The 20,961-nt window shown below is 33.2% G+C and overlaps 1 protein-coding gene and 1 pseudogene across 1 annotated transcript; one reads left to right on the top strand and one right to left on the bottom strand.

Moving 5' to 3' along the window:
- Nucleotides 1–10,245: 10,245 nt before the first annotated feature.
- On the top strand, nt 10,246–15,710 carry LOC114737640 (thioredoxin H4-1-like). The gene is made up of 4 exons (XM_028925588.1): nt 10,246–10,321; nt 13,243–13,371; nt 13,769–13,891; nt 15,484–15,710. Exons 1-4 carry the CDS (start codon nt 10,253–10,255, stop codon nt 15,631–15,633), a joined length of 471 nt encoding a protein of 156 aa, XP_028781421.1. The 5' UTR covers nt 10,246–10,252; the 3' UTR covers nt 15,634–15,710.
- A 1,278-nt stretch (nt 15,711–16,988) lies between these two features.
- On the bottom strand, nt 16,989–20,142 carry LOC114737641 (methylesterase 17-like; annotated as a pseudogene).
- Between the last annotated feature and the right edge of the window lie 819 nt (nt 20,143–20,961).

Here is a 20,961-nt window from a genome sequence, read left to right as displayed (position 1 = left end):
CCTTTTTCAAATTTTAGAGTCTTTATTGTGATTTTTCTATTAGAATTTTATATATATAACTAAATTAAAAAATAAATTATTTCTTACTCTTCCGATTATTGATATATGACCTATTTAACTAATTTGATTATTAGATTAGGTAAGTTAGTTAATTATAAGAATATGATGTGTTTCCTAAAACACTATAATCATCTTACTTAATATCCTCTTTCTTTCTTTTACTTGATTATGATTGAGAAAAATTTATAAGTATAATTTTAAAAAAATTAATAAATATGAGAAATAGATCTTATATTTAAGTTCAAAATCAATTTAATAATTAAATCATATATTAAGAATTAGAGGAGTATATTAAGTAACGAAATATTTTATTGGCCGCGCCGGTCTTTCCATCTCCAACTTGCTTAGGATCGCGTGTGTCACGTGCAGCAGCAATTAAGTGTCAACACGTCAAAAGGATTTTTTTTTTGGTGACAACTTTAGTTTATCTCGCAATGAAAGAAACCCATAGACGATGATTGCCAAACCATAGAATGAGAAACCACATGCTCCGTGGGATATTTTATATTCCTCTTTCAGAGAAATTATATTTTCTATTTATTGTATATAAATATGATTACCTCTTATCTTAAGTATAAAATTCAGTTTACAGTATAAATTACACTATATATTAGATCTTATATTTATGATAAAAAAAATAATAGTACTAGACTATGTTGACTTTCTTGCATTTGTGCACTGTAAAATTTGAGAAATGTGAACTGCGCACACACGTTTTCTACAGTTGAATTGTTCTTTTGAATTTTGTGCAATGTATAGAACGCAAAATTCATTATCTAATATAATATTTAGTTTTACTTATAAAGCTAATATAAATTACTTTTACTTATAAGAAAAAAATTATTTCTATAAATAATATTTTATGATCTCTTGTTAGCTCACGGATTGAACAATTCAGTTTGTTAGAAGCACGATTCTTTTATGCTTTGCTTTAAAAAAAATTCAAGAATTATTGGTTCTTATTTGAAAATAATTTTCATTTTTTAAAAACAAAAAAAACCTTGTTTAGTGCTCCCTCAGCTTCAAAATATAAGATAAACGAGGAGTTTAATTTTTATTATAAGATAACATTTATTTTTGTTTAAGTATTTCATGATTTTTTTTAAAAATTTCACTCGTAATATATATTCTTTTTTTCTTTGATTCATTTATTGTATCTTTTACTTATCCTCTTTATTAATAGGGGCATATTTAAAAAAAATACATGCCTTACATATTTATTGTTTTTAAACTACTTTAATTAATTATTGATAAACGTAAATAGATAAAGTTCATCTTATTCTTTGAACTAGATGAAACAATTACTCTCAATTGGCTACTTCAAGAAAAAAGGTTGATATATTTTTAAAAACTAAAAAAACCCAAACAAAGTTTTAGATGTTTTCTTGTTTTTGTTTTTATATTTTTTATTTTAGAAAATTAGAGAAACTTTTTTTCCCCTCATCCCACCCGCCACGTATCAGAAACAATGCTGCCCACTGTCTGCCAAACCTAACTTTTTAGGATTTTTTTGGGTTCAAATATGATTTTAAAATAATTATCTAAACATAGTTTTTTTTATTCTCAAAAATTATTTAAAATGATTTATGAACTTGCTCTCATAACAAACAAAAAAAACAAAAAATATAAACAAATAACCTCAAATTTTTTTCTTTTTATAAGTCATATCATTAAATTTTTAATATAAATTTTATTTTTAATTTATAATTGTGTAGATTGTTATTTTATTGATAAGTGTATATATTAAATCTAGATTAAGTGAGGAACTTGTTAATTTTTAAGACATAGTGCTTAATAAAATTTAATATGTTTCGTCATTCCATAAAATCCGTTATAAAAAAACATTCTTTAATCACTATTTGCACACTCCTTATATTTCTCTTGCTGCCTATTCGCATCATTAACAGCGTGATGACAAGGTCAAATCCTCACAACTTCAATCAATTATTTCAAAACTAAAATCCCACACATCGACTTCCAAGTCTTTAATTAGACATCATATTAGTTTGCATAATAAGGTAAAAAAAAAAAAACATTAATGCGACAACCTGGGAGTAGATGCGTGAAACAATTGTATTCTTGTTTCCCTTTCCTGCAAACTTGAGTCATCCAAAACTGATGCCCCCATATGTGTACTGGACATTTGTAAGTCCACCCCATCAACTAATTAACTTCCAATACATCAACAATATCAGAAGGGTAGATATATGCGGTCAAGAATAATGAAGAATTCTACACATACATACTCTTCCGATCCTTAATATAAGATCTAATATTGAATTAGTTGGTTCTAAATAAAGACCCATTCTCATATTTATCAATTTTCTCTAAATTATCCCTATAGATACTTGTCAACCATAATCAAGTAGAAAAAAGGAAGTATTAAGAAAGACATTATACTCCTCAACCAGTTTCCTAATATGGGGATGAAGGCATTCATATAAAGATATGAAGAGATAATGGTCCTACAAAAAAGATATGAAGAGAATGTGGTCCTACAACGAATGCTCCTCCCCATATTAGGGCAGTGGTAGCTAGTCGAGAAAACGCGCGAGGCCTCCAAATAGATAGGAACCACTATAACTTTATCTCTCTCGCTGTAACACTGATAACTTTAAATATGAGGACCAAGCCTTCAAAATTTTTATATAATTAACATAAATTTATATATAGTATATTATGGCTTTTTCCATTCGTATAAGTGCGAATCACTGTCTTCATAATGAATGAGAAGGAAGGAAGGAAAGGAAAACTTGCCTGTTGTGGTACTCGTCTCTGTTGTTTAAGAGGAGAAAGGGTTAAGGGTAGAGTGGGTGGGATTGCCAAAGAAAACTAAACACCACTATGCACATGAAAGAATACTGGCAGATATGGAAGCAAAGTTTTGAACTATGGAACTGATGATGACACAGAGACTAAGGGTTGCATATACTCTTCCGGTTTTAATATGAGACCCAATGTTGAGTTAGTTTTGTTTTAGATATAAGACTCATTTCTCATATTTATCAATTTTCTCTAAATTACTTCTATGGATACTCTATCAATCATAATCAAGTAAAAGAGGAAGGGGGTATTAAGAAAGATAATTATGGTATTTTAGAAAAAACGTGTCACATTTCTTATAATTAACTAATTTACTTAACTTTTTAACCTAATTAAATTAGTTAAATGGGTCTTATATTAAGATATTGGAGGAGTATATATAATATATATATATATATAGAGTAGTCTGTTATGCTTTGGTTTAAAAAAAAAAACAGATTTTAATAAGCTCGCTTGTTAGCAAAGTTATATTGTACTCCTCCGGTCCTAAATATAAGACCCTTATACAAGTGTGTATAAGGGTCTTATATTTAGGACGGAGGAGGAGAGTATCTACATTTAATGTCGAGTAGTAACTCAAATATTAATGTCTCGTGAGAGGATACATGAGCATAGAAAAAGAAAAGGTATACGTGGTTAAGAGTGAATGATTCTACTATATGCAGAGGTAACGTGGTATTGACGGGCATATGTTTGGCTTGTACTCTTCTGGTTTTATTTATAAGGGAGAGAGAAGGTATTTTTTGCTATTATAAAGCTACTTCATTAAATTTTTATTATGAATGTACTATATTGTTTTTCAATTATTATAGCATAGATAGTTATTTTTTTAAAAAGTTATATATATTAAATAGGGGTAAAATTGAAAAAGTTGCTATAATTTAATAAATAGTTAATACAGTTTAAGGTTTTTCTTAGTTTATATGAAACATATTAGAAGCACTCTTCTGATCCTATTTATAAGACACTTTGGTTGTGTTTGGTACGAAGCATTAAAATAAGGGATATGGATTGAGATTAAGATTGAGAAAGTTTATTAAAAGAGTATTGAGTATAAGAGATTACTTGTTATATGGGATTGTCCAAACTCATATATGTGAGAGGGGAATACCATGGGAAGAAGTGATATTTCCCAATCTCACTTCTATAGGTTTGCTTAATCCCATGTAATAAGCAATTATTATACTAAATACTCCTTCGGTCCTTAATATAAGACCCAATTCTTGAGTTGGTTTTGTTCTAAATATAAGACTCATTTCTCATATTATCAATTTTCTCTAAATTACCCCTCTAGATATTCTCTCAACCATAATCAAGTAGAAGAGGGAGAGAATGTATTAAGAAAGAAAGATATTATGGTGTTTTGGGAAAAAATGTGTCACTTTTCTTATAATTAACTAACTTACCTAACTTCCTTAATATAATCAAATTAGTTAAATGAGTCTTATATTAAGGACCGGAGGAGTACTATTTTAATAATTTTTTTAATCATAATCCCAATTCCCATCTCTTATTTTTAATGTTTTAAATCAAACGGGACTTTTAAATATGGAACCAATAAGGCTTCAAAATTTAAATACGTATATCACTTTCCAAAAGTGGAAACGGGGGCCTGTGTGCTGTTCGTCTTTATGGCTTTTCAGCTGTTTGGAAGGTGCGAAAATTAATATACAGTTCATGAACTTGGCTAATCTATCAGCCTCCAAAGCAAAATGCGCTGCATGCAAAAACTGGAACATCAAGTCACATCCATTCGTTGTCAACTGCTTTAACTACTCACTCTAATGCTTAATATAAAAACTAATACAAAAATTAAGTAACTAATTTACTAATATGGTTAATATAAATTTTGATCTTTTAAGTTTATTCTAATTTTAGTTTTGGTCTCTCAAATTTCAAATCATAAATTTTAGCCTTTCAAATTTCTTTTCATTTAAAATATTAGTTCTTATAATTTGATAAAAACTTGACCATTTTGCTATTTGAGGAATTAAAACCTATGATTTGAAACTTGAAGGACAAAAATCAAAAGAAGTATGAATTTGAAGGATCAAAAACTATATTAACCCTTATTAATATTAAAAAATAAAGTAAATTAAAATTTTATATGAAAATTAAATTGAATATTTAAGTGGTTCATATATTTATATTGAGTATGGAAGGTGCCCAGAGCAAGGGTGTCAATAATAAGCAGTAACCAGCACATGCGTGTCCCCGTTCCAACGGAATCGGAGGCCTTTAACTGATGGTCCCTATGAATTTGGCGTTTCGCCATATCCGGGGCCAACGACATATCTGGTTATTTATTACACCTTTATTGTACGCCGGAAAAAACGAATGGATGCCAACGAGCAACAAGGACACATACTATAACGAGCAATGACGATAAAATAGACGTGGCCTTTATGTATTGGCTTGGGCCTTGATATTATTATTAATGGGAAAATTAATTTGGAGGTCCTTGTAGTTTGCATCAATTTTGAATCAGGTCCTTAAACTTTTTTTCCTTTTTATTAGATCTTTTAACTTTCTGATATTAATACCGGTACTCCTTACCGTTAAATGTGAACAAACACCATTAAAAATTTCATTACATCTCCTTCCCTACCGCGTTCTCCTGAGTCCTGACCTCACCGTCCCTCCTCACCTTTTTGACCAAGTCCTATCTCCTAGTAAGGAAGAAGGCTCATGGCTCTGACGATGCGAGTCCAAGCACAAAATCATTCATCAAACTTTTGAAAACCTCCTATTCCACTTATTCATCTCATATATTTGTCTTGTAGGAACCCAGGGCCTTTATCATTCCTCCACTGCTCTGATCGTGTAGTCTTGCTTCTCCAGATCATCACTTTGCCGTGTTATTTTGCTCCCCCACGCTACTGCTAAATGACTTTTAGAAGGGTCATGCACAGCTCCTACTCTGTTCCCCAGGCTTCTTAACAGCCATCTCTCTATTATCTTCTCCACTCCCTTTGTTTCTTGCTCCTTCAATCACTCCCTTTGTTTCTTGCTCCTTCAATCACTCCCTTTGATTCTGTTCCCATTTTTTTCTCAGGTGTTATTATCACTGTCCTCCACCTTATTACTAATTAAAGACTGGTTCTCTTTTTCTAAGAGTTTTTCTTGATTCAAGAGTTAAATCGAATGCTCCTCTCGCTCTTGAAAATCCTATGAGCTTTTTTCCTTCGATGCAATTTTAATTGGTAGATGCATTCGATTTTTTTTAGTAGAACATTCGATTTATTTGCTCCGCCGAGGAGTTCGTCGCATGTATGCTGAATCTTATGGGTCAATTGATTGACAATCTATTTCTTAGGAAATCTTGCGGCATTGGAGAAATTTCAAGGAGAGGACAAGATGTGAAGGATGATGAGAAAGGGAGAACGTTGCGTAAGAGATGAGATAACAGTGTTTATTTTTGCTTAACAATTTCAGGTTAAAAAAAAAAATCACTTAACAGTAAGGGCTAACGATTTTAACAGTAGAAAGGTAAAGGATCTAATAAAAAAGAAAAAAAGCTTGAGGACTTGATTCAAAACTAATGTAAACTATAAGGACTTTTAAATTAGTTTTCCCTATTATTAATATTTGCTGGGCAGCACAACACACTCCTTGCAACGTCGGCAACTAAATTTTAAATTCTGACAAACAAAAAAAGGTACCCACATCTAGGTCTCATTTGATATAAAGTATTTTAAAAATAAAAACTAAGATTGTAGTTAAAAAATATTAAAAATTTTTTTAGTATGAGTAATTCCTTATTATATGGAGTTAGATAAACTCATGGAAACATGTTTGGAAAATATCACTTTCTCCCATGATATTTCTTAATCCCACATACATGGGTTTGTCTAATCTTATATAACAAGTAATATCTCATACTAAACACTATTTTCTCAATCTTAATCCCAATTCCTATTGTTTATTTTCAATACTTTATACCAAACAGTACCTTAGTGCCCGACAGTGCCTTAAATATGAGGAAAAAAGACAGAAAAATGACAAATGAACTTCTAATGCAAAAAAGGTCTGCTGAATTTGAGAAATCCCAATTTAGTCTCAAGAGACTAATTTGGCATTTATAAGTTTGCTGAAATAACCATATTGCCCTTCATTTTATTTATTGTTTTTAAAATATCAAAGTCCTCACTGGCCAGCCAGTCACCGGAGCTCCAGTGACCAGCCAATAATTAGTCATCGGAGCTCCGCTAGTCAGAAATAAATTTTTTTGAAAATTTTTACAATTTCAGTATAACGGTTAACAAATTTTGCATCGTTATTAACAACTTCAGTATAGTTAACAATAGATTTTATAGAAAATTCAACAAGCTCCGACATCCAGAAACAATTTTTTTTTAAATTTTTACAACTTTAGTACAACAATTAATAACTTTTGTAATGCTATTAACAACTTCAGTATACTAATTAACAACAGATTTTTGGAAAAATTCAACAATTGGTTACCGGAGCTCTGGCGGCCAAAAACAATATTTTTGAAAATTTTTATTTCAGTACAACGGTTAACAACTTTTGTAACACTATTAATAATTTCAATACAGCAGTTAACAATAAGTTTTTGATTTTGTTAATAGCATTACTGAAGTTGTAAAAATACTACTTTTTGAATTTTCTGAAAAACCTGTTGTTAACTACTATATCAAAATTATTAATAGCGTTACAAAAGTTGTTAACCATTATACTAAAATGGTAAATATTTTATTAAAAAAAGTAGTCATTAAAGTTATAAAAATACCATTTTTTTAAATTTTTAAGAAAACTCGATGTTAAATGCTATACCGAAGTTGTTAATAGAGTTATGGAACTTGTTAACGACATTACTAAAATTGTGAAAATGCTACTTTTTAAATTTTTTGAAAAATTTGTTGTTAGCTGCTATACTGAAGTTGTTGATAACATCACAAAAGCTGTTAACCTTTATACTGAAGTTGTAAAAATTCTTTAAAAAAAAAAGTAGTTGCTAAAGTTGTAAAAATGCCATTTTTTTTAATTTTTAAGAAAATATATTGTTAAATGCTATACTAAAGTTTTTAATAGGGTTACGAAACTTGTTAACGGCATTATTAAAGTTATAAAAATGTTACTTTTTGAATTTCTCGAAAAACCTGTTGTTAATAGCGTTACAAAAGTTGTTAACCGTTATACTGAAATTGTAAAAATTTTCAAAAATATTGTTTTCGGCTGTCGGAGGTCCGGCGACCAATTGTTGAATTTTTCAAAAAACCTATTATTAACTGCTATATTGAAATTGTTAATAGCATTACAAAAATTGTTAACTGTTATACTGAAGTTGTAAAAATTCTCAAAAAATTTATTTCTAGCCTTCGGAGTTTGTTGAATTTCCTAGAAAACCTATTATTAACTGTTATATTGAAATTGTCAATAACGATACAAAAGTTGTTAACTGTTATACTGAAATTGTAAAAATTTTCAAAAATATTGTTTTCGATCGGCAGAGCTCCGGTGACCAGCTCCGGTGACCAATTGTCGACTGGTCTCCGGAGCTCTGGTGACTGCCGCTGCCGAAGCTCCCGTGACTGGTCGGCCAATGAGAGCTTTGGTATTTTAAAAATAATACATAAAATGAAAGGTAATATGGTCATTTTAACAAACTTATAAATGCCAAATTAATCTCTTGAAACTAAATTGGGATTTCTCAAATTCAACAAACCTTTCTAGTATTATGAAATTCATTTGTTATTTTTCTATCTTTTTCCCTGAATATGATTACCTCTGATTAAAAAAATATCTATATGTAACAAAAAAAATGACTGACATGGCAATATATAATTAACATGAGAAATTTCCCCTATTTCCCCTATTGGTTGATTCTTAATATAAGAACTACTTACATTATATTAAGAGGTGGATGTAGTATTAGAGTGCATATTAGTTTCTAAATAAGATAAATTAGTTTAACAAAAAATAATAAATATAAAATAAAATGCATTTAAATTTTGTATTTTAGATGAAATTCAACATTTAATGGCTAAATCTTGTCACATAGCTCTTCATAATAGATTAGGGCTATAGTGTTTATTTTTAGTTTTATAATAAAAAAGTAACGTGTGTATAAACCATGATGAGGCCTCATGTTACTAGAAGATAACTACTCAATACAAATAATTCGAAATTATATTTAAATTTTAGTTTATTCTTATAATCATCTACACTAACTCTTCCTTTTGGAAAAAAAAAACATCTATTTATTCTAATTACCAATTATGGGGAGTACAATGAAATATTTAAATAAATTTAATAGGTAGGCAAAAGCCACTGGAAGAAAAACATTGCCATTTTGTGACCGACCCAATAAGGAAGGAAGCAAGTTTTTCTTCCATCATCATTAATTTTCTCAATCTTCTGGTAAACCTTCTCGATGTTTTCTGGTCATCGTGTTTTGATCAAATTAAAGCCCTAGAATTTTGGCATTTTGAGTAGAAGGGAAATCGTATGTGCTTCGAAACAAACCCTGTTCATGTACACGATCCAAGGTAAATTATGTGATTCGCCTTTGATTCCTTCTGATAAAATTGATCCCTGCAATTCCTTTTTATTTTCTTTTTAACTTTTCCCATTTGGCTAGAGGCGCTTCTTCTTCTTCTTCTTCTTGTTGTTGTGGGGGGATTCTTGTTTGTTTCAATCTAATATATATAACATCGTGTCGTTACCATCCTTTGTGTTTTTTTATATGGAGGAAATTAGAAACACATTTCATTTGCTGCAGAAAGGACATCATTTCAACAACGTAATGCGGTAATTTATATCGATCAGTTTGCATTATGGTGATAAATATTCACGTCCTTTGCTTGTTATTGATGAATTAAATGTCCCGATTCCCATGTGCCAGCTAGTGACCTTTAAATATATATCCTCTGTTTTGGTAATGCTAATAAACTTTTCTTCTGAATTTCTGAAATGGTTATTGTTTCTCTGGTCTTCTCTGATATTATGGAAATTCCTTCTCCCAAAATAATGTAAGGAAAGCAGTAACAAGTGACCATTGACAACAAAGAATTTCCATTTGAGCGGTGCCTCGCTCCCCCTTGAAGAAATGTATTCCGTAAAACATATCCACTATTTGGTATATCATGTAAACTTGCAATGTTCAAAATAAAAAAGCTATATCTTTCTTTTTCAGACTCTCCTCCGAATCTCTAAACCTTCTTTAATTTCATTGCCAAAGTAATAGTATGTTTACTGATTCATGCTAAAAACATCGAGTAATGTGAAGCCATATTTAAAGCAGGTTCACTGGCTGGGCACATGGCGGCTATCTGATAGGGCTTCTTGGCAGGTATTGCGTCAGAGACTTGCTATAACATTATAAATATTCCATAGTGGATGCTCAATGGGCTGTTGTTCACTTAAACTATCAAAGCCCAGTTGTGTATGCTCAATCGGCTGTTTTTGGCCTCAGGTAAATTCTGCTCTGGACGCTTCTTCTGCTTTTAAGCTATCAAGGAGCTAAATTTGTTTATTAGAGCATCTTTTTCCCTTCGGTATATATTTCTTGCATGGCCATTCTTGTTACATGTGTGCTGAACTTTCCAAGTATGCTTCTCATTTGTCTCATGACCTCCCCTTTAGAAATTGGTCACATCTTGTGACTGACAACTTTTGCCAGTCTTCAAGATTTAAGTTGCGTGATTATGCCTAATGTAAAGCCCTTAACCCACAAAACATTATAAACTCGTCGTAAAGTCACTATTATGGTAGAAAAGGAAAGATGTTACAACAAATTACCATAGTAGAAAATTTTTTGCATAATTTTAAAAATTGACATTTAAACTCGATTCAAACCCAAACTCCGTTGCATGCAACTAAAATCATTCATTAACATCCATTGGGCCTCCGACCCGGGTAACAAAAGACAATAACATCAGCCCATACAATTGGTTTCCAACAATTTATATCAAAGTTTCACAAAACACTAGAAATGGTCTCCGGGCAACCAAAAATAAGGAGATAACATTTCCTCCAGTTTACAATAAGACCAGACAATCAAAATATTTCAAAAGGAGCCCTAAATGTGGCAATATACAACTAGCCATACATATACAAGGGCCAAAGGCCTAAAGCTAATCAAGCTCAAGCCTCTGCGTCTCTTCTCGAAAGCACACGCCTAGAACCTTCACCTGAAAACATGTAAACCACGGGGTGAGATAAACGTCCCAGTAACCAACCTTTCCAATTCAAGGTACTACTAAACAGGTACTCGTGAGGTGTCAAGTAGGGTAGTTCACAAATAATATGATAAATGATAGCCACAACAAGTCATGCAAGTGCAATGATGCAATCCCATCAACCATATCCCTCACTTTGGGAGATTTTCAAGAGCCGAACTCGGCCTATCCCTCACTATGGGGGATGTAAAGAGCCAACCATCATGCATTAATGGAGGCCTTACCACGTGGTAGTAACAATCGAAACTCTCACCAATTCCTAATTCATGCATCATGCTCAAACCGTAATCAAAGAGTAAAGGATCATTTCACAATTAACTTCTTCTAGTGGCCTATCTTTCACAAGTTCCAGATTCAATCAATATCAATTTAAACCTCACAAGACGGTTTTTCCTTTTCAATATACAACATACACTTTGAACACAGTTCTTACTCGGAGCATAAAACATAAAACCACTTACAATACCACAAAAGCATGTACAAAGGATTGGAAAGTGGTTATCTCTCGCCTGAGTAAGGAATAACAAACCAACAATACGGCCCCGTGCACCAACAAGGCTCACAACCGGTCTACACAAGCACACAATTATCATGTATTAGCTTTCAACTAATAATGTGGCCAAAACAACACTTAGGGACACAAAATTTCTAGCTCCAACCACAACTCTACCCAACTAAAAAGGGTATAACCATCAAGGCAACACTCCAAGGTCATAAAAATCCATTAAAACCTTAATTCCTTTCCAAACATCAATTAAAACTCATAATCTCAAGGACCCACTATAGGAATTCAACACTCAAACATCCCATTTGAACAACTGAAGTCTTAACAACATTCTAAACCGATTAAACATCCAATTTAACCCTCCTTAACATAACCCAAATCACAAAACTCAAAATCAACCTCCACATTATCATCCTCAATCACAAACCTCCCATTTTCATAAACCCTAATTTCAAAAACTCAAAGTTCTTTAAATCTAAGAAAACTACACCGATTAAATACTTAGACTAGCCCAAAGCAATCAATTAAACTCAAAATAATCTGTCAAAAACCTCAATTCCATCACAACCTAGAAAACTCTAGGGTTTCACCATAAATCCTCATAAATTCCAAGAAAGAAAGTAGATTAGAGGTTAAAATCACTTACTTGAGGTAATGGATCCTTAGAAATGCCCCCTCTAAGCTAAAAATTCAAAACCCTAGCAGAGCCTCTCTCTTTTCCTTTAGATTTTCTAATTTTCGCACATCTGACCCCTTCTGCGACTATATAGATTCGACCCCCTTCGCCGCGGCGAACTAATTCTGAAAGGAATTACTTGCCTGAAAACCTGACTTCGCCGCGGTGAAAGCTTCCCGAGAGGAAACTCTCGCTCGCCCAGAAAACTTTCGCCGCGGCAAAACCTCATCGAGAGGGAAACCTCGCTCACCTGAACAACTTCGTTACGGCGTCCCTCTGATTTCACCGCGGCCAAACCTTCCTGAAAAGATATCCCCCTGGAACTCCCGGTTCGCCGCGGCAAACAAACCCTGAGAGGGATTGTTCACCTATTCCTTCAACATATCTCAATCCCAAGCCAAACACCAAGATCAAGGTTAAATCACTAATCTATCCTCAAAATCAACCAAAAAGAGACTATTAAAACTCGATAAAACTCAGGACGTTACACCTAATACAACTCCACCAATGTGTAACTGGTTCCAAGCTTGGATAAAGGAGGAGGATTATATTAGGCTCTCAACAACCAGCGTAAAACTATCGAATTTACATGAATAAGGATCAACGAAGATTATGCCTATTGCATGTCCAACATGACTAGCTAAAAATGATCACTGGTTTAAAGGTGACATTTTGTAGAAAACCTCTAGAAAATCCTTTCTTATTTCTATCGATTTGATGAGAGTTATAAGGGGCATTATTCCTTTTGGGTTCACTTCTGATTGTGTGACTTCAAGGCATTTTGTTGTCTTTATAACATATGAATCATTTCCTGATTCTTGAATGTCCTGCGGAGATGTTTCACTGTTTTTCCAGTAGACATAAATATTTCCATGAAAATTTTCATGGTCCGTTCTTCCTTCATATTCATAAAATCAAGTAATTTCTTATTATTATCCCGGTCACATCAACTGATAGTTGCATGATTATTGCAGTTCTGTGGAAGTAATAGTGAGGATCAGAGTTCTGATAGACTGTACCATACTTCCAGGAATGTGCACCACATAACTAGCATTCAGAGTTGGGAAACAAATCTACTACGAGCCAACCAGGAGGGACAGATTGTAAGTTTATAGTACAATGATTAGCTACGTGGGCCAAGAAACAAAATATTAATATGGAATGACAAAGGAATCTTGTCAGGGATTAATGCATCACGAGCTTCATTTCATTTGGTTGCTACTCGAGAAATTTAGCAGTTTTGTGTGTAGTTTCTACTTTCAGAGACATACCAGTATTTTAAAAGTAAGCCAAAAAAAATCTACTCAGGCATCCAACGTTCCCACAGAAGTGCATTATACCGTTGTTGCTAGCTTTTTCTGAGTTAGTCACTTGTTTTTTTTTTTTTAATTGGTGAACAGTTAGTCACTTGTTTTAGTTATAACTTAATAGCTACAACAGTGTCGTTATCTATCTCTGACAAGATTTTTTTTCTTTGGGTCCTGGGCATCTATTCTATAGGTTGTGGCAAACTTTACGGCATCTTGGTCTAATCCCTGTAAAGATATTGCACCTACCTATGCTGAGCTGGCCGACAAGTATTCGAGCCTTTTGTTTCTGACAGTAGATGCTGATGGGCTTGCTGTAAGTATAGATTTTTTTTTATATTGAAAAAGTATAGATTTTTTGATGCAGCATACTGTGACTAAAACAGTGAGAATAGGAAACCATATTACTTTCCCTGATTTAGGGTGTGTTTGGATGAAACCAAACCGTAATTTGAAAAAGTGATTCTGGAGAATAGATTCTGGGAAGAATAGATTCTGGAAAGAATAGATTTTATGAAAAAGTAATTTTGAGAAGTGAGAGTGTTTGGATAGTTGTTATCAGAAACACTTTTTATATATACAAATTACTAAAAAAAAGACATAAGTTAATATGATAATTACAGAAAAAATAGATTTTATGATATATTTTAATTTGAAGGAATAAAATTGTTAATAATATATTTTTTATTAACGTAATTAATAATACATAAGATAATATAATTAATAAATAATTAATATGTATATATATTTATAAAATATAAGATTAAATGTGTTTATAAAAAATATGTTTAAAAAAAACAAGATACATATCCTATAGGCTCTCACACTTTCCCTTTTTTCCAAAAGCAAAAAATTTTTGCTTTTTCCAAAACCATGATTTTGGTTTTTGGGTGGGTGTTTAGGTGATTTATTCCCCAAATCATGGTTTGGGGTGTCACTCAAACACAGCATAATGGTGTTTTGATGTTTGGATGAAACCAAACCATGGTTTGGAGAATAGCTTCTGGAGAATAGATTATAAAAAAAATAGATTTTGAGAAGAATAGATTTGTGAAAAAGTGATTTTGAGAAGTGTGAGTGTTTGGATAATTGTTATTAGAAGTACTTTTTATATATACAAATTGGCATAAATTAATATGATAATTATAGAAAATATATATTTTATGATATATTTTAATTTGAAGGAATAAAATTGTTAATACTCCTCCGGTCCTTATTATAAGACCCCATTTGAATTTTTATTTGGTCCTAATTATAAGACCCCAATCCATTTTGTTTATTATATTTATGCATTTTTTTCCAAGATAATCCTTCTAATAATGATAGTTTTAGCCAATATACTTAATTAGCAAGGATATTTTAGGAATGACAACACTTATTATTATAAATAACCAACTTAACTTACTTCCTTAATCTCCTCAAAAAAGTCAATTGGGTCTTATAATTAGGACTGGAGGAGTAATATATTTTTATTAACATATTAATAATATATAAGATAATATAATTAATAAATAATTAATATGTATATATATTTATAAGATATAAGATTAAATATATTTATAAAAAAATATGTTTATAAAAAAACAACAAGATACATATCCTATAAGCTCTGACATTCTCCCCTTTTTCCTCCAAAAGTAAAAAATTTCTGTTTTTTTCAAAACCATGGTTTTGATTTTTTAAGGATGTTTGGCTAACATTTTCCCAAACCATGGTTTGGGTCCCAAAACCATGGTTTGAGGTGCTTGCCAAACACCCCCTTAGTCACATGCCGTTTACCTATCAATTGCAACCGAATTTTTCCCTCTAGACACTGCCGCAAATGAAGCTGTTATCTGCTGCACAGCTTACGTTTGAATATGGTCGAAGCTAATTCCTTATTGGAAAACGTGTGTTGGGTAAATGTAGGAGTTGAGTAGTTCATGGGATATCAAAGCACTTCCAACATTCTATTTTCTGAAAGATGGACGACAAGTAGAGAAGCTTGTTGGGGCCAACAAGTCAGAGCTACATAAGAAGACAGCCACGATGGCTATGTTATCTAAGGCTCCTCATTGAGTCCCACCAACGTATCTTCCACTGGCTGCATCAGCATTATTGCTACAAATATGTATAAATCAGTTCTATTGGAGAGCGAGTAATACACTGGAGGAATTATTGCTTTTCAATGCCAAAAGAGTCATTCATCTATTTGATTTTCACTTTTAATTAGGGCCACGAGTACCATTTATACTGAACATTATCAGAGAAAAGTATAATATATGAATTTGCACACATTGGATACTTTTCTCCCTCATATCGACTACTTCTCCGGTCCTTAATATAAGACCTATTTAACTAATTTGATTAGATTAAGAAAGTTAGGTAAGGTAGTTAATTATAAAAATGTGAAATGTTTTTCCTAAAATACCATAATCATCTTTCTTAATACCCATCTTCCTCTTTTATTTGATTATGGTTGAGGAGTATTCATAGGAGTAATTTAGAGAAAATTGATAAATATAGAAATGGGGTCTTATATTTAAAACTAAAACCAACTCAACAATTAGATCCTATATTAAGGACCCGAGGAGTATTAAGTGATAAAGCTTGCTTGTGTTAAAGCCTGAGAATGCGCATGGATCACCTGGTTTTGATGTTATGGTTTGTGACTCGTTTTGAGCTGAGGCTGTGGGAAGTAGAAGTATATGAAGTCTGAAATAATAGACTAAGCTAATAGTTCTGGCAAAAAAAAAAAAAAGGCTAAGTATATAACAGTGATATGAACATGTCCCATTATCTGAAAACAAGTTTCCTTCCTCGTTGATGTGTTTAGAGGGGTGTTTGGCAACCCTCAAAGTCATTTTTGAAAACATTTTTTCGTAAAACGAGAAAACTCATTCACATATTTATTTCGTAAACTGTAAAAACACTTTTGAAATTCTGATTTGATTTCCATCCAAACACTCCTAGATCGCTGGTGCGTATTTGTCCAAGTCACTTACCTATCATATAACTTTTTAGCATTTCAATTAATTTGAGGGACCGGCAAAGGAAATAGATAAATTTGCTTTAGGGGGTGCTTGCGACGTTGGGTTTATTTTATTTTGAGTGATTTTATGTTATACAAGATAAATATATGAGAGGAATTTTTCTCATAATTTCTAAGAGAAAACCTGCTTTTGAAGGAGTAAAAAATAAAATAAAAAATTTCTAAAAAAATTTGAAGGACCAAAACTTGTTATTTAAAATTTGAGGAAACAAAATAAAAAAACAAATTTAAATAACCAAAAAAAAATTTTTTTGGCCAAAACCAAAAATTATATTAATCCTTAAATTATATTAACCGCCTCTCGATCGCCTGATGGTTGTTAACTCTGTTACAAGCACATGCCGTGCGTTCGATTCGGCATGCTTCTGCTTCGCTCTGAATCTGGAAAATTATATTAACCCTTATACTAATAATAAATTTATTAAAACAATTATGCCACGGTTAAAAAGTGGTGTTCCCATAACATTCTCGCCTCGGCCACTATCAGAAACTGGAGAGCAGAGACGAACTTACGGTTTGCTTGAAGATGGAATCAGCGAAGGAAAAGGGAAGGAGGGGTCCCTCAGCTTTGGCTTAGGAAGTTGCATCCAACGTCAAAAGCTGCAGCTTTCACGAGCAAGCCAAAGAGGACGAATGGCGTGGAGAAAAACGGGCTATGGTCGCTGTCCAGTTCATACACTGCACATGGTGGCCACTTCTTTATCATCGCCTCTTGTTGCTCTCCCTTCACCACCTTATCGTGCTTCGTCCTTATGTACACGCGCCTCACCTTCTCCACTTCCCTTCATCGTCAAATCGCGCGCTGGTCAGAGCTAGAAGCGGCCCGGGCTTCAAAAGCATCGCAGCTAAGGTTGAATCCTGAAACCCAAACGGCATTTCTTTGTGTGACATTACTGAATTGATAAGTCTTTAACTGTTTAGATATATGATCTAGGTTTTCATGTTCTCGCTAAAAAATTGGGGGCACTGGCTATAGCTATTTATGGTCCTACTCGTAGAAAAAGCAGATCTAGAAATTGTGGGCTGTGGGGTATTCTACAGCTTAAAGTCCTGAGAAAGTAATAATGGTTTTAAACAGTTTAATGGAGATTTCATTTTTGCCCTAGCTGCTTTGTCTGTTTTTTTTCCTAATTTTTGGAGTGATTTACCTCATGGGGGCTCAAATGGTATATGATTTTGCGTTGAAACTCTTTCTTCACCACAGCACTTGTCGGGGGCTTATCCTTTCCCAGTCCAAATCCTAGCTCGTACACATCCCCAAACTCAGATATGTCAGGTACCCCCTGCTTGATGCATAACGTAAACATCTCTAAGTATATCATTATATCCAGAGTTTAGGGGCCACAGAAAGTTCGCTTTCTGATGTCAAGAAATTCAAGCAATTAGGGGTTCACTTGCAATTATTTGCTTCTGTTCAATTCTTGGCGCTACGTTAGACTCAGACACAATAGAAATTGCTATTATCAGTGGATGATAAAGTAGACCTGTGTGTTTTGCTTTCAGTATATCAAAAAAAAAAAAAGTAGACCTGTGGGACAGGGTTGTCGGATATAATTCCTGTTCAGGTTAAGAAAAGGAAGAAAACACGACATTTAGCAATTTCTTGTTTGTTGGAAACAGGATAACGTGGCTAAAAAAATGCTTATAAAGTTGTGATGATTATTATCACAATTTTGTGTTATGGGTTTTAGATGGCAAGAAATTACTTGATATAGATAAGCACAGTTCGAAATGAAAAACTTCATTAGATTCGAGAAGGTAATGATTGTGAATGAGTTAGGGCATCATGGGTGGGGGGAATTTTGCAAAGGATTTTCTCTGTTTAGGTTAGAGTAGACTCCTCGTCATCATTTTTCAGAATCAACCGCACGAAGGAGATAAGCACGCTGGGTCACAATGCATGAGATGAAATAAAGAAGATGACTTTTAAAGCCATTGTTATTGACTCTGATAAAATTAACAATAGCAGTTTTTTGATGGCAGAGGAGAAAACATTGAAAACGAAAAAATGGAGGGCAGGCTAAGCAGGCATCGTAAGTGGTCTACCTTGTGAAGTCTAACAATGGCACAGAACGTTAAACCGTCTCCTAGATAAGGGCAAGAAGAAGAAAGGGAGGAAAGAAGGGGGAAAGGAGGGAGAAAAGACAGAAGCCCCCCATTTTAAACAGTGGCTACATTGTTTGTTTATGGGGGTATTATTCGTTTGAAAAGAAAAAAAATATGACAGAGTAAGTGAGTGCTTTGCATAATAGTACTGTTGAGCCTCAGACTTGCCCAAGAATTCAATAATTTTCAAGACAGTTGGAAGCCAATTACTTCAACATACTACCATCAATATCATCCTTGCTGGAAACCTTCAAGATTCATATGTCAGGCAACAACGAAATCCCAGCATATGAATCACTGGCTCGTCCCAATTTTTCTTATCTGACTCCAAATCTGAAGTCATTAAGACTATAAAACCTGCCTACTTACAAATTTCTTAAATTCTAATTCTATTTTTGTTGGAGCCTTTCTGACTCAACTGTTCCCTGCAATTTTAAGATCACACCTGAGGACTTCTCTACTCACATCTTGATATTCACATCCTCAGGTGGGCATATAATTATTGTTGTTAAGGTGAACTAATTAAGAAGAATGAGACATTAAATGTTTTAAAACGATAAAAGTATAAGGAGTTGAATGAAAAGGAGTTACATCTTTCATATCCTCTTCTGTCTGGTATCCCAGCTTGAGCATAGTTGCTGCTAAATACACTGCTAATTGGATCTTCTTTGAAAACTTGTGACAGGCCTGAGTAATACTCAACCCTCCTGCGCTATGTGCTACCAATATCACCTATTTGATATCATCAGCAGTTTAATTGGAATCTGTGAAGAAAGAGACTGACAGATGGGGAAGAAGAAGAGACGAGCAAGTGGTGAGCACAACCTGTTCGTTCTCAGGCAAAGCAGACATGAAATCCATGAGAGGTTGATTGTAATCGTCGAAGGAAATAATAGAATCGGCATCAGATCGATCAATTCCAGCGCTTTTGAGGTCTATGCATGAGACCTTGTAGCCAGAATTCTCCATAAGGCACCGAATTTTGTAACAGCACCAACTTCCTCCTCCTATGCCATGTACCAGAACAAAGTGCTGCCTCAAGGGAACCGTTCTTGATTCTGCCATGTCGACCCCTTCCTCTCTCACAGTCGCAGGCATGGCCTTCTCTGCGCTCGCCAGCATTGTATGTGCTTACCTCTCACTCAGTTATTTTGCTTGGGCCCTGTTGGTGAGGATACATGCGAGGCATATATGGGATTGGGATCTTGTGAATAGTCTCGTAGGGTCGAAACGCATGCTTTTTGATCATTTAAGGGGACTATTGAGGCGTTTCAGTCAACGTATGCCTTCGTTGGATTGATGGGGTCATTTTGCATCATGAGAACTTCGGGAATGTGAGTTAAAACTTGATAATTGTTGAGAAATTTGGGTGAGGTTCATCAAAACCGTAATTTTATGGTCAATATCAGTATATGAGTATCAATATATATTATATAAACAAAGCTTTATAAGATGAAGGTTTGCTTTCACTGAAGCGAAGGTCGTCTGCGTGTTTGATTGCTGTTAAATCTGTGGTCATAGTCACTAAACTATTTTGGATGGTTTTTATGGCAGGAAGCGTCTGGAATGTAATAAATTAGACCAACTGCAATATTGAATGATTGTAATAATTCATAAATAAGATTAAGTGTACAGTGTACAGGAACTGTGATTCGCTTGAACCTGAAAGGGACAACAAATGGAGTCCCAATGCACTGAATTCACGGCGTCTCCTTGTTACTATTTACTACTCAAACTGGAATTATCGCAATATCGTCCCTTTCTAGCGAGATATTAAGTGGTACCGTGCTGCATGGGTTGCATTTTATACCCGTTTTGCTTCAATAAATGTTTATTATAAATTTATACTTCATTAGGCATGTTTTCTTGAGTAACACTTCGATTTCAAATTTTTTTTATCATGTATGAGAAGACACATCTTTTTAAAAATAAAATTTATATTGGAGTATACTATTCTCAGGTAAAAATATGCATAGGAAAAAAGGTAAATAATTAGTTATAATGAAAATAGAATGAAGAGGAGGACGTCCCAACACAGGACTTTGCACGGTCTATCCTACATGTGTCCGCCATCTTCTCTTTAAGAGACGCAACTAACCAAGACAAAAAATGTAACACATTTGAAAAAAGAAAAAAAAAAAACTTTTAAACATCACACTAGACACCAGTTAAGCCATGCCAACAAGATTACGAGTTTATTTAGAATAGCTTATAAGTAGTTTTTTAATCATGATTTACGGAATATGAAA

This window comes from Neltuma alba, unplaced genomic scaffold, assembly GCF_004799145.2.
Source record: "Neltuma alba isolate B1F8T4 unplaced genomic scaffold, ASM479914v2 tig00013475_pilon, whole genome shotgun sequence".
NCBI lineage: Eukaryota > Viridiplantae > Streptophyta > Magnoliopsida > Fabales > Fabaceae > Neltuma > Neltuma alba.
The sequence above is the reverse complement of the archived record's forward strand: the minus strand, read 5'-3'. Positions and strand labels throughout refer to the sequence as shown.